Below are 15,394 nucleotides of genomic sequence, written 5' to 3'. Positions count from 1 at the left end.
TATTACACATTATATGTTGTTTGCTTACCCGCCCAATTTGGGTCTTGCCCTAGAACACATTTCACATTGCTTATACACCCAAATAGGGCCAGCCTTATATGAGTTTAAACACATGAATAATAATCAAACTTGAATTGCTTTTAGCAACATTAAAGTTTGATAATCTGGGCTACCATAATCCGAGCTAGCTACCAATTTCAACACTCCCTCTTAGCTAGGGAGGATAACACCAAGTAACCATAACACGTCATGGACCTTCCATGACATCCATCTTGCATTGCCCGCAGAGGATGGATCCACCATGCATTGCCCGCAGAGGGTGGAAGAGGTTTTACACCTCATCCTTCTCCCAAAGAAGGACACAATGTCACCTTGCATTGCCCGCAAAGGGTGACTCCACCTTGCATTGCCCGCAAAGGGTGGAAGATGCAACTTTATTGCATCACTGAGACTGAGACTCCCTCTCAATCAAGGTTGCGTTCTCCACAACTCCAAGCCTCTCTCTGAAGTATTCAAACTTCACTCGAGCTAAGGTTTGGTGAGAACATCTGCAATCTGCTCATCAGTGCTAACATATTTCAGCTGAATGGCACCTCTCTGTACCATATCACGAACATAGTGATAATGAGTTTCCACATGTTTTGACCTGTCATGAAACATTGGATTAGCAGACATTTTAATACAACTCTGATTGTCACAATGAATGATTGTGGGTTCCCAAGGTTGTCCAAACAACCCAGCAAGAAGCTTCTGAAGCCATACTGCTTCTCTTGACGCCACACTTGATGCAATGTACTCAACTTCTGCAGTACTCAATGCAACTGAGGACTGTTTCCTGCTGGCCCAGGAAATCATGGCAGAACCCAAACTGAAACAGATTCCTGAAGTGCTCTTTCTATCAGTTACACATCCTGCCCAATCAAAACCAGAGTAGCCCTCCAAGGTGATGATAGTGTTGATTGGATATTTCAACCCATAGCCAATTGTGCCTCGCAAATATCTCACGATATGCTTGACTGCAACAAGAGGAACATGCTTCGGCTTGTTCATGAACTGGCTGAGGGCACTCACTGCATAACAAATATCCGGTCTAGTGTTAACTAGATACATCAAGGATCCAATCAACTACCTGTACTCCGATGGATCTGCAAAATCAGAGTTAGCTGCAAATAAATTCAATTTCTTCAAATTAGTTTCCATAGGAGTAAGCATAGGTTTACAATCCAACGCACCAAATATTTTCAATATATCAATGGTGTATTTTCCTTGACTAAGTATAATTTCAATAGATCTTTGCCATACTTCTAACCCTAGAAAGTAATGCATTAAACCTAGATCTTTCATTTCAAATTCAGTGGCTAATTATTTCTTACATCTAATGATGAGACTATCTTCACCAGTTAGAAATAAATCATCCACATATAAAACCAGAATTAGCATTTCACCATTAAATACTTTACAGTAAAGGTTAGGATCGGCATCATTCTTACAAAACCCTAAACTAACCAAATACTTATCAATTCTTTCATACCAAGCTCGAGGAGCTTGCTTGAGGCCGTAAAGAGATTTCTTCAATCTGCATACATGAGATTCTCTATTGTGAGTCTCATATCTTTCTAGTTGCTCAAAATAGACTTCTTCCTCAATGACACCATGAAGGAAAGCAGTCTTTACATCCATCTGATGTAACTTCCAACCCTTAGCTGCAGCAATAGCTATAATAGTTCTAATAGAAGTATATCTAACAATAGGAGCAAATGTCTCTTCATAATCTGTGCCTTCCTTTTGAGAAAAACCACGAGCTACAAATCTAACTTTATATTTCTCAATACTACCATCAGCAGCATGTTTAATTTTAAACAACCATTTAGAAGAAACAACAGACTTACCTTTAGGTCTAGGCACAATATCCTAGACATCATTCTTGATGATAGATTGATACTCTTAGTCCATAGCTAGTTTCCATGCTTGCTAATTCATTGCTTCTTCTATGCTTGATGGTTCAGTCTCAATTATATTACACATCATTGCAACATAGTTTGAGAATTTTTGAGGTCTTCGGCTTTCTCTAAATGTTCCTTGGGGAGCTACAAACTTTTCTGCTTCTTGAATTGTGCTCCTAACCCAAAGTGGTCTTTTCTTGCTAACTGCAATATCTCTAGGTCCATCAGTTGGATTTAGAGGCTCAGGAGGATCACCATGCTCAATAGGTTTGAGAGGCTCAACAGACTCCCTCTGAATCTCAGGGTTAGTATCAATATCCATACCTTGATTATCATTAACTTCTTAATCATTATTGACAAGGGAACCTTTAGATTTCTTAAAAGCAATATTTTCTTCAAACATGGCATCCCTACTTACCTCAATGTACCTTTATCCTGGAATGTAAACACGAAATGCTTTGGAGGACTCACTATATCCAACAAGGATACCTTTCTTCCCGAATGGTTCTAGCTTAGATCTCTTTTCTTTTGGCATATGAACATAGACAGGACATCCAAAAATCCTTAGGTGACTGATATCAAGTTTGACTCCAGTGAAGGCTTCTTCGGTAGTCATGTTCTTCAGGACACGATGAGGGCATCTATTCTGAATATACACTGCAGTCTTAAATGCTTCGGCCCATAGGAAAGTCTACAAGTCCTGATCATGAATCATAGCTTTAGTTGCTTCAACAATGGCTCTATTCTTCCTTTCAACCAGACCATTTTGCTGAGGATTGTAGGGGATGCAAAACTCTCTCTTAATTCCTGCCTCTACACAAAAGTCATGAAAACTACTTGAGGTGTATTCACCTCCATTATCAAATCTTAACACTTTAATCCTTTTACCAGATATATTTTCAACTAGAGCCTTAAATTCTTTGAACCTACTTAGTACTTCATCAGATTCCTTAGATCTTGGAAAGTAAATCCAAGTCTTTCTAGAAAAATCATCTATAAATGTAGCATAGTATAGAAATCCACTGGAAGAAGGAACTGACATGGGTCCACATAAGTCAGAATGAACAAGTGCTAATTTTTCCTTGGCTCTACTTTCACTTTTATGGAATGGACTTTTAGTGTTCTTACTTAATGCACAACCTTTGCAAGTATCATCATGAAAATGATTGAGTTTAGGCATACCTTTAACCATCTTTTCAAGTGAGGGAAGTGCTTGGAAGTGAAGATGACCAAGCCTTTTGTGCCATAGCTCGCTAGATTCGGGAGCCTCATGAATGAGTGCTTGAACAGGGTGAACTGAAAGCTTATACAAACTATCATATCTATTTCCAATAACACGAGCAGATTTAAAACTAGATTTCTTAGGCCATGCAAGTACTCTACCCTCAGAAAATGCTACTTGATAACCTTTATCTTCTAGGGCAGAAATGGAGATTAAATTTCTTTTAATTCCAGGAACAAATAAAATATCACTGAGATGCAAGAAGATACCAAATTCTAAATTTAAAGAAGTATTGCCAAAACCTCTTACCAAATACCGAGTATCATCACCAATTACCACATGAAGGTTGGACTCTTCCTCCATTAAGTCTAAGAGGTGCTCCCGGTATCCCGTGATATGTCTGGATGCACCACTGTCTATCAACCAAGTGTTGTTGTCAATTGGCACATTGTTGGATAAGGCAAAAATGAAGAGGAAGTCTTCGTTATCCTTCGAATTCGTAACTTCATTCAGGTTTGTTTCTCCTTGCATGGGCAAATTCTGACATTTTTTAGCATAGTGTCCAAACTTATCACATCTGAAGCAACGGATACGTGAAAGATCCCTTGGCTTCTTCCTTGAATCGTGAACAGCAAGAGATCTGAAATCTCTATTTCTTTTGAAGTTGTTTTTCTTCCAATGACCACCCTTCCTTTTGACATATTAAGATGCAAGCATGTGATGGTCACCTCCATGAGTGCCCTTGAGCATTCCTCTTGCAGCTAAGAGTGATTCTTCTTGAATGCAATCAGACCAAAGGTGATTAAATGTGGGAAATTCAGATCTTCCGCTTATGCTTTGAATGAATGGATCCCAAGAATCAGGAAGTCCATTTAGTGCAATCATGACAATGTCCTTGTCCACAACTTCATTTCCAATGGAGCTGAGTTGATTCTTCAATTCTGAAATTTTCATGAAGAAAGACATTACTGAATCTCCCTTACCCATCTTGACTTGAAGTAGTTGTTGCCTTAGGGTAAGTGCCCAGCTAATGTTGTTGATCTCATACATTACCTCTAAGTGTTTGAACATCTACCTGGCTGAAGGTAGCTTGGAGATGGTTGGGACAAGATGATCCTTTACAGAATCAAATAGGAACTTCTTGGCCTTAAGAGCATTCTTCTTGAACTGCTTTTACTCTTCTGGATCTAAGGGCTCAGACAGATCCTTATCTTCTACAAATTGCAACAGATCAATCTCCTCAAGGGCAAGGAGAACACTAACCTTCCAAGAGGTAAAGTTAAGAGCCCCATCAAGCCTGTCCTCTACTTTCAGACCTGTCACCATCTTGAAAATAAAACAACAAACTGAAAGTGAAAGCTTACTGTTAATCTGATTACTTAGAATGAACCTAAAGCTCTGATACCATGTTAGTTTTTAGTAATCAGATAAGCATTAAAGAATAGAAAATCAAGATGCAAGATAAACAATCACAAAATCAACACATGACACACATATACCCTGGGAAAACCTCCCTCTTGGAGGAAAAACCCAGCAACAATGTTCAGATCTTATTTATTAATATCAGCAGTTGATCAAATACAATTCACCCTGCTAAGGCAATGGCAAGACTAACTTATCTGACTTGTAACTTCTGATCTGAACTTGCTAATATCCTTCAATCAACAGTAGGGCAGATTCGGCAAATAGACCAATTGGGCAGATTCGGCAGATAAACCAATAGGGCAGATTCGGCAAATAAAGATCGCAAGCCTCCAAGGTGTGATCGCTGGTCTCTAATGTGTGTTTGCTGATGTTCAAAACAAGTTCGCTGATGTCCAAAACAAGTTCATTGATGCCTAAGGCAAGTTCGCTGATATTGCAGAGATATTTGCTGAGGAAGAGCTATTGCTTTTTTTATTTTATAACAAGGCATCACTATCTTGTATTTATACATGATTACATTGCCTTATAGGCTAGGTCGGCTAAGTACACTTGCCACCAAAAATACAAATAATATTTATTACACGTTATATGTTGTTTGCTTACCCGCCCAATTTGGGTCCTGCCCTAGAACACGTTTCACACTACTTATACGCCCAAATAGGGCCAGCCTTATATGAGTTTAAACACATGAATAATAATCAAACTTGAATTGCTTTTAGCAACATTAAAGTTTGATAATCTGGGCTAGCATAATCAGAGCTAGCTACCAATTTCAACAAACCCTTTAGGTGTTAAGTCTTTCGTTGTGCAATTTAATCTTAATGTTAACTCAATGTATCATTAAACTTATTAAAGTTTTAAAAAAAAATTATTTGCACTCTTATCTAGTGTTTTAGTTTTATCCCTTTGGGGTTTCCTGGCGGGGCGTTACACGTTGTCTTGTCTTTTCTAAATAACTTCAATTTTTTCTAATGAAATCAATCCTACTATCATAGGGTATGGACCTGCCCAGTATTGCAGTTCATATCCTCTTCATTACTATAAACTGGATGGTCATCATGGACATGTCGTAGCTAACTTTCTTTACACAACATGCTTAATATTATTGTTGCCTTGGAATAACCTTTGTCTTCTTCTTGTTTCTGTAATTCACAATCATTACTGTACATATCCAATTATATTTACCAACCCTTGTTCGTGAATGCTTCTGCCGCTCACTAAAATGATTGATGGTCGCTGCTCTTACCCACCGTTGTTATATCAGTAATTAAAAATATCAATCCGAATGTTGTACCCTTGTCATGCAATCCTAATTATGAATGATTATGATCAATGCTTATCCCAATTTATATACTTGAGAGTAGTTCTTCTATAGCATAAACTTCTGCTCTACTAAAGAGATCCAAATCTGAAAATAAGAAATTAAAGTCTTCAAGTGTCCTCCTATTTCTGGAAAGATTTCCTTAATACCTTAATTCTTATCTCTATAGGATTATATGATACGATGCTACTTTAAATGATTTCCTTATTAGTTACTTTGGGAGTATTATCATTGTCTAATGCTGGGGGACAATCTCTAACGCAGGCAGTCTTTCTGACACCAGTAGTCTGGGTTCCTTATGAATTGTGATTCCTATCTCCTTTAATACTTTATTGAACGGTATCATTTATCAGTCACACCCCTTTACTTCCCTTTTGTTTATTTATTATTGTTTCTTTTTAAATGTATCAGTCAACAATTAAGACACCACCTTTATGAGGAGACATTACTAATAGTAATCTCATCCTAACTTTTGATAATTATTAGTAGTTACAATAATTCGCACCCTTCTATTTCTAATAAGACTTTTTGATTATTACTAACTAATCAGACTCTTTCTTAATCTTTATCAGGCTTATTAATCTCTACATTATTTATGAATGGGTCTGATTTGTCTTTTGACTAATGCTGATTTGTCTTCTTTTTACTACTAACTGCATGGTAATGAATAATCGCTGACTTGTCTTGCATTTCAGTCACTGTATATTAATTGAGCTTTTGTATGAATCGTAACATATGTGGCTTCTAATAATTTATTCAACCTTCATACTATTCTGTCAGCATGTAGGATGATGCACATGGGTCACTGTACTTAATAGTCCCAGTACTGCACATCAGTCTGGTATACGATTAATGCTGATTAATGCTGACCACTAATATGATCGCTGCATAATGAATCTGTCTTTAATTGTTATTACTTCCTTCACCACTTTAAATGTTATTCCCTTATTATCATTAATCGCTCCTCTAATACTATCTGCAAGATAATACCTTTAATTCTTCTCCTTCTTGATTCATCGTTGCCTCTACCGAATATACTAATTGCCGTCTTAATGGATTAGTGATTAAATTGACCTTGTTTCACAGATCTGCCTCTTCTTGATCACGAAGTACTTAATTGTATTAGTATGACTGATTCAAGAATGGGGACATTACATCACCAGCGTCCTCTTTTGAATTCGGGACATGGATTAACCGCCTCTTGTGGATCCGTTTATCTCTGGAGTTTGTATCGGGCATTAATAAGTCAATCTTTTGGCGCAATGACAAATATGTTCCAATAATTGGTATAGGAGCAAGGTCACAAGTTTGAATCCCCTCGGGTGATGCTGAAGGGGGATTGTTGGACTAATTGCCAGTGTCCTCCTTCAGATTTGAGACATGGACTAACCGCCTCTCATGGATCTGTTTATCTCTAGCATTTGTATCAAGCGTTAGCAAGTCAATCTTTTGGCACAACGGCAAATGCATTCCAACATAAAGAGGCAATGACTGTGTTGTCTCTTGTCAAAGGAGTGGGCCCTGCCATTGCTTTTGCAGTTCTCGCTGCACATGCACCCCAAATTGCACCCTTCATATCCAACGAGGTGAGCTTCCCACTTATTCACTTATTGTATTGCTTTGGGTAGAGTCGTTGCTTGTTGCAAGTTTCCTCTTTTCTCTCTCTAGTGCCCTTTGAGTTCTTTGGCTTGCTTGTCTAAACCTTTCCTCTTGATCCTCAAGTTGGCAGGATCAAGGCTCTGGCACCAAGCATCATCAAGAATTTGTTCTAAGTTATGACCTCTCAAGTCCTGACTCTTTAACTAAACTCAGTCGGCCCTTTGCTATAATCTTTTAAATCTAGGTCGATCTTTGAATTCCCATTAATTATCTTGCCTAGGGTAAGGTCAGCCCTTCTTGGACTATATTTAATTTATTATCTTTTTCGTCAGTCCTACTCACCTGAGTTTATGGCTGCGACCTTATTTATATGGCTGCAATTATATTTATTGACAGGGACATGACAGTCCACACATTGGAGACTAGATATGTTGAGAAGCCATTCTATATCTGATAGGTTCAAAATGACAAACACTCTTTTGTTGGTTATGTCAAAATATTCAGACCAATCAAAAGTGTTCAATTGGCATTCATACACGTATGAGAAAGACAAAGAATCTATAGAGTTGCATGATGGAAGCTGAAGTGTCAAGTTTATTGGAGCTTTGGCTACCAACAAGTAGCATGAAAAAGACTTCAATTCCACATATGTGGGGAAGTTCAACCATCACCACATTAACATAAAAGTGGAAAATTACTATTAAAGTAGGAAATAAGTCTCAATTGAAGTTAAGCACAAGAAACTGAAATGTTGCAAATGAATTGCTAGAGTTGGAGCAAAGAGTGAGAACATAATGGTTCATGGGCATTGTTGGCCTTGTAAAATGGTTTAGATGTACTACAAAGAGTCTCTACACCAGTTGACTATTAATTGATTAGGTATCATAGGATAGTTAGGTTCCATACAATTTTGGAATGGCCAACAGGATTCACATAAATATCATATTGAGTGTGTTTTCCTTGATCTTCATTGTTCTTGTGCTTCCATTGTGCAACTCTGGGCAACTATCAGCCAGTTGTTCATATGACTGCTTGCTATTTGCATCGAAACTATAGCATCACTTGCATATAGATATTGTGAGCACCAAAGCCAGAACTAAAAGAAAATGCAAGCTGAGAACCTAGATCTCTACAGTCAGACCTTGCTAGGAAGTCAATTTGATTGGTGTTATAGCATTGAAGGTTAAAAACTCACAAGTTGCCAACCACATGTGGACTTATATGTAATGCACATGTAAGAATAAGAAAAAAAATTCTCTAGGAAACAAAGGGAAGTCCCATTGAGTAGGGTGACCAATCCAATTTTTAACCTCAGTGATACTATCAAAGGCAATGAATTCTAGAAGTGCAAAAATGAAATTTTGCCTCTAAAAATAGCAGAGGCTACTGTTTAGTAGGAAAATCTCAACTAAATTCTAGATAGAGCAGTTGAAGATATGTCGCAACTGTTTGAGTGTTTTTTGCCAGAATGGGCCTTAGTTTAACTAAAGCTCCTTAAATCATTGAGCTGAAGTGAAAACCTGACATCCAGTGAATCTTTCATTGCAAAAGGACCTAAGATATTCAAAATATCCCATTAAACCTGCCACACGATAAAAACTGCAAAATTCAAACACTTTTCCTGAAAACCCTGGCCAACTATTTTTTAGGCTTGAGATATTGAGAGACCATTGGAAAGGGAAGCTGGAAGTTGTGATAGTCAATCAAATATTTTAAAAATTTGTTAATTTTTCTGTAATATGTCAATGTATAATATTGGATGCAGGCTCCTAGAAAACTAAAGCAGAGCTGCAAATGCCATCTCCGTGTGACTATTTTACTGCAAACTCCTTATCATTTTTTTTCTCAGCTTACATGCTAAAATTTCAGTAGGACTTTCAATTAATAGATAAATTTACTAAGTAGAACCTGTTGAAAGAACTTAGGGTATACACTCTACTTAAGACCACTGAATAATAGTACACGTTGGGGCCTTAATGCCACAAAAAACTCTTTGTTAACTGAAGACTACCCTGATGTTTAGACATTTTCATTTAATTTTGAAGTTTTCTACATACACAAACTAAAGAAATTTAAACAGATGCTTAAAATAAATCAAAGCTAATTGGCACAAGTCTATATTTCTCTGGTTAAACATTTCAAGAAAGACTAAAATAAATGGACAGGCTACAGTAGGCTGGTGCTTGAATTATTATGACCCAGGTCACTGTAACATGATTAATTTCAAACATTAGAAGGGGCATTTGTAACATGTCTCAAGATATCTATTACCAAGTAGCAGATGGCATGTGGTTATTCTATTAGATTTTGGGGGGTGTCTTTGGATCTGTGTGTCTGCTGAGGAAATCTAAGAAGCCCATCAGATAGTTTTACTGCAAAGGCTCCCAAATTTTCTCAGCAGAACCCCTTTCCACAGAACCGCTTTTCTTTCCAGATTTAACACAAACATTTTAACAGGATTGCTGAATGGGAGCAAACAACAGCATCTGTGATAAACCAGAAAATCAGATTTATATTAAATTTTATAAGCCATGAGAAATGACCTTAATCTGGACTAGCATTAAGAAATTCAAAGCAGTGCTTACCTTGCTTGCTTATAGTCTTGATGAGACTTCACCATCAATGTCCTCAAAAAGACCATGGAAACCTCTTCAAACCTTTGAATACGTGCAATTGACAGCAATAAAGCAACAGTAAATGGTGCAATTGGCCGATGATCCACACGAACCAAATTCAATAATTCTTGACCTAGAGATGGATCCTGCTTAATTGCAAAATTCATGTGCAATAGCACTGTCCCCTCCACCTGACGTAAAACCTCAGAAGATTTCTTCACACCTGGCCTTTTAATAACTGGATTCTCCTCTGAAATCCTACACAGGACTTCACCAAACAGGTTAACAATCCCTCCCAGTACTAATTTCTTGTGCAAACCCTTTGAGGCAAAAAGCAGAAGCTGGTAAACAAGTGAAGGAAGATCCTGAGGATCCACTCTCTTCATGCAGCCAAAGATTTTTTTCAAAAACTCCTCGACATGGGACCTGTCCAATTGCATTTCACGCAGTAGACTCACCTGTAATGAAAAAAAATGGCTGAACTGTAAATATGCAGAGAATAACAGAAAACACACACTACAGCTACTAATTTTACAGGTAGACATAAATATCCATTGTACTTAAGAAAAAGGCATAAAACAATCCAAAAGGACCGACAAACTACAGAATATTTATACCATGTACAAATGTAACTAAAACTCAACCTACCACAAAAATACTGCATAAATTAATTTTGAAAGAATGAGACGCTACAGAATAACTGCTGAGAATACAGATGTACCTAAATATTTAACATGCTAAGAAAATATAGTCATAGAGCAATAATTAAGAAAAAATACACTCCCTTTTATACCGATTACAGATGTACGTAAATATTACATATACTTTAAAAACGCCCTGCATAAATTACTCCTTAAAGAATAATAAACTTAAACTATTTATTAGAGTAGACATGTATTGATTATTACTACCCTCAAAAAGGATTTATCATGAATTAATATTTAACAAGTGATGCACACCAGAATATCAGATGTGCCTAAATAATCGATATACCTGCATATATAAACCTTCAAAAAACAATACACTCCAGGAAAATAATAGGAAAAGTAAATGTGTACTTAAGAATTTACTATACTTTAAAAAGCATAAAACAATCCTTAACTAATGAGACACTTCAAGATCCAGAATATCTAAACCGAATACATATATAATTAAATATCCATTAGACTTGAAAAAATCAGAGCAAATGGATACCTAAAGAAATATAAACTTCGTAATAACCATGGCAAGTCCAGTTGCACCTCAACATTCAACATAAAATTATATTCCATTAAAGATCATATTCTCTAAAGTACTAGATTGCCTAAATATCCAATATAAAAGAAGTACTTGGAGTATAAACTATTCTTTACAAAATTATAAACCCCAGATTAATTATACTGTAAGCACAGGTGCACCTAACAGTTAACTGAAAGAAAATGCGCCATTCAACAGCCTTTAAGGTGTGCATAAGAAGGAACTCGGCTATGAAATTGAATAAGCATCAAAGAGGAACCCTAGGTTCAAACTACACGAAACATGATAAATTGTTAAAATTGGATAAAATATTAGAAACCACATTCTTTGCACTGGCATGCCTCTTAAAATTAGGCTAGAAGATAGGTTCTGTATCTAAGTGAACGCTAAGAAAACAATCTTTAATTAATGATTGGCTCAGAAAAAATCAATATTAAGAATATATATGCCTAAACACTCCAGCAGATTTTGATAGATACCAGCACAAATTAAAGTCTAAAAGTATTTAAAACTCCAAAAACATATACTGAGAACAATTAGATGTATATACCCAACATAAGTATAGGGCTTCATATGATTCTTTTTAAAAATACAGTCAATAATGTCTGTACTCACCATTCTGGTTAGCATTGTATTGGACCATTTTGCATGTAATATTCGCTTTATAACAAACCCTGCATACTCTGAGCCGGTGCTCACCATCTCGTCCCCATCCTGCCCCGGCACTTTAACCTCGGGCGTCAAAAAAATAAACCTCAAAGCCCTAGGCAAAAGTCTGAGCTCATGTCCGTCATCTGGACCGTCAATTGAATCCACATTTACACATATAAATTCGGTTATAGATGGTAATAATGGTTTGGGAAGGACGTCCATTTCTTGCACTATAAAATCAAAACAGTCGATGCATTTTCTGTCGTTGTTAACAATTTTGGCTTGGAATAAGGTAAGACATTTCATAGCGAGAAATAGCAAAAGCCTGGCAGGCCTGGATAACTGGTCTTCCCTCGCAGATCGCCCCAATATGGAGAACATGGCTCTGATGTAGTCAATTATTGCTTGTCCCGAGTCTAGACCCCGCGACCTTTTATCGAGATGGTTGAGAATGGTTTCATCGTCTTTGGACAAAATTAGACTTTCCAGCTGCTGAAAGGAAGACTCTGAGAAGCCTGAGGCTTTTACCTGCCGAATTATTTCATCGTCAAAATCCATCTGTTGTGTTTATCTCTCGAAGTTAGGATCAAATGGAATTTCTGAATTCTTTTGACTAGAATGTATAAGTATTTTGACAAGTTTCAGTAGAATTATCCAGAGCCCTGAATGGCAGTGCCGGAGCGCGAGTGGGTTTTAAAATTCCCGCCAAAACGATAACTATGTATATATACACTTACTTTTGGGCAACATGTACCCAGCCCCTATGATGCGCCAACATTTTATGCATACAATAAATGTTATACATACATTACATGTTGCACATACATATAACTGCATGGCAACGTCTATCACATCCTTTGCATACAATACATGTTACGTATATATATAACTGCATGTCGGTGCATCGTAGGGGCTGGGTAGATATTGCCTTACTTTTGTGGGGTGTAAAGTGACCTTCAATTGGGGTGTCTCCCCTTAGTAATGTTCGTTGTTTTTATTACTGGTGCCTGTATGTATAAGCAGATACTAATGTTCTCCTTCGGAAAATGTACATTAGGAGAGGGGACTCATTAGTTGTGCATCCTAACTTAGCGCTTTTAATGTTTTCATCTTTATTAGTCCCTGTTATTAATGTTATTATCAAAATTTAAGCCTAGCAAAAGTTTTTATTTATTTATATTAAATTATTTTAAAATTCATTAATTTTTTATTTATCATTGGATGTTTGATATTTTGTTGGGGTTTATTTTATTATTTTATCAAAAAAAATTATAATTATTAATATCTGCTTCCGCCATGGTACGAGCATTGGCAGTTTTTTAATGTGAATGTTAAGTTGCAACTGGCATTAGTAAATGTTAGTAAATGCCAGCTACAATCTAAATATTTTTATTAATTGTAGCATTGTGAAAATTGTTCTACATTTCGCTTCAAGCTAAATTAGTCTTGCTTCTTCATTTGTTCGTTGATACAAAGGCAACATTTTTTCTCTACTATTTTTCAAAGGTATGTGTCACATAATCTCATGGGCTTGTGTTCTGCATTTGTGTTTGTATTCTATCTAATTTGATGGTTTTGCAATCCCTGGTGTAATGTTAGAAAGGAGATTTCAGACAAAAATTGTCTAAAATAAATTTTAGGAATGTACTTTTTCATGATTTGTGGCTCACCATCAATATGAATGATCAAGACTTCAAGTTTTTCCCCTTCTTTAGTGGATTCATTTTTTCCTATATGCCCCAATATTATATGCTAAGATATCATTGGAGGACTCAAAGTTTTACTTATTTTTCTTGTCATGGACAACCCTCCTACAACCCTAGGTTTATAAATAGATTGATTTATAAGTTTGTGACAACCTTTGCAATCCATTACAATTACAAAGAAGTCGCATGGAAAACCTATGAGAGACAATTTTGCTACATGATTTGATTGTGGAATGTTAAACAAACATTTTATGTCATAGTTCTTACCATGTTTTTTTCCCAATCCCCAATTCCTATGAGTTCACAAAGAAACCCAAGGGCTTTGGGCATGAGCTGAAATTAATTTAATAACATCATTTGTTTTATGGAAACAAAAGATTTCAAAAGAACCAAATTTGATAAAGATAAGATTAAAAGAACTTAGTCCTTAGAAATACAAATTTCCTAGAATATTTTTCCTATTTTGTTCATAAATCCATAACAATACTTACTATTTTGCATATGCCAAAAAAATTGTCTACAAGAGACGTGTCCACAACAAAGAAAACTGCAAGTTTTTTCAGCCAAGTGATATACAGACAGTCATAAATGATAACTCCCACCCCACAAAGCTAAAAGAGATAAATGGGCTTCCTACTAACATGGCTTGGCATATGATTTATACTGATGATGATTTGGGCTAATGGGTGCATACTATGTGTTCCTTTTCTCTGCAAGAATCATGTTGGAAATGGCATTTTGCTTCATAGCATTTTATGAAATGCACAGTAAAGTTCAATAATTTATTTGGCTAAACAAAAATAACGTACCCGATTTTGAAAGTAATTTTTTTTTAATTATGTTTATTTTTTGGGTGCTATATTATGAAATTTTGCTTATTTAGGTTGTATGACAAGTATAGTGTGTCAAATTGGCCCTAGCTTTGCCTCCTTAAGAACTAGATATTCAACCTGAAGTGTTTACTGTCTAGAAATAGTATCCCATTGTTGCAAAACCCTAGATAATCCCAGTGACTTGTGTGTGTGTGAAAAGTGGATTTATATTTGTATTTGTATCTGAATACACAACACTTCAATTAAGTCATTAGATGCATGGTTAGTAAATCAATAATCAATGGATAATAAAACCATAACAAAGCGACCTATTCCCTTCTAGTAGATGTGAGTTTAGTTTTGATCTCAGATTTCTTTATGCAACACCGGTGACTAGACGACACCTAAACGAAGGATTTAATCTATATGAATATGAAACTGAGCTAAATGGATGCAAGGTATGCTAGATATGCATGATTAAGCTAACATGATTTAAGTAATATGAATGAACATTAAATATGCAATAACTAATATGTAATATTCTCAATGCACAAATCTCAATAAGCCTAGAGCAAAAACAACATAATAACAATAATCTCCATGTTCCTTTTTGAATGAGAGATGAGAGCCTGAATTTATAGAAAATCCAGAGAGAGACCAATGGTCAAGATCGATCAACGATGAGTGGCAGAGATTCTCCAAGAGGAAGCACAATTCAGGTGAATTGATGTGATTGGTTGCTTTTCTCAGCTTTAAAGGAAATTGAACTAATTTTAAGATAAAAATAGAAAAAACTATTTTATTTCATATTTTTATATTTAATTGATTTAATTATTTTTCTGAGATTTTTCAATTTAATTCCAT

General features: G+C 36.1%; 1 protein-coding gene across 1 annotated transcript in view; it reads right to left on the bottom strand.

The window, feature by feature from the left end:
• LOC131044666 (uncharacterized) overlaps positions 1-12,712 on the bottom strand; it is a 101,697-nt gene extending 88,985 nt beyond the window's left edge. Inside the window, exons 1-2 of the mRNA XM_057978037.2 lie at positions 11,977-12,712; positions 10,096-10,583 (exon numbers count right to left, since the gene is read on the bottom strand). Of these exons, the coding sequence (XP_057834020.1) occupies positions 10,096-10,583; positions 11,977-12,570 (1,082 nt within the window). The 5' untranslated portion in view covers positions 12,571-12,712. The remainder of the gene's footprint in view (positions 1-10,095; positions 10,584-11,976) is intronic.
• Positions 12,713-15,394: the final 2,682 nt, after the last annotated feature.

This window comes from Cryptomeria japonica, chromosome 2 (assembly GCF_030272615.1).
Source record: "Cryptomeria japonica chromosome 2, Sugi_1.0, whole genome shotgun sequence".
NCBI classification, from domain to species: Eukaryota; Viridiplantae; Streptophyta; class Pinopsida; order Cupressales; family Cupressaceae; genus Cryptomeria; species Cryptomeria japonica.
This window is presented reverse-complemented; position numbering and strand designations above follow the sequence as displayed.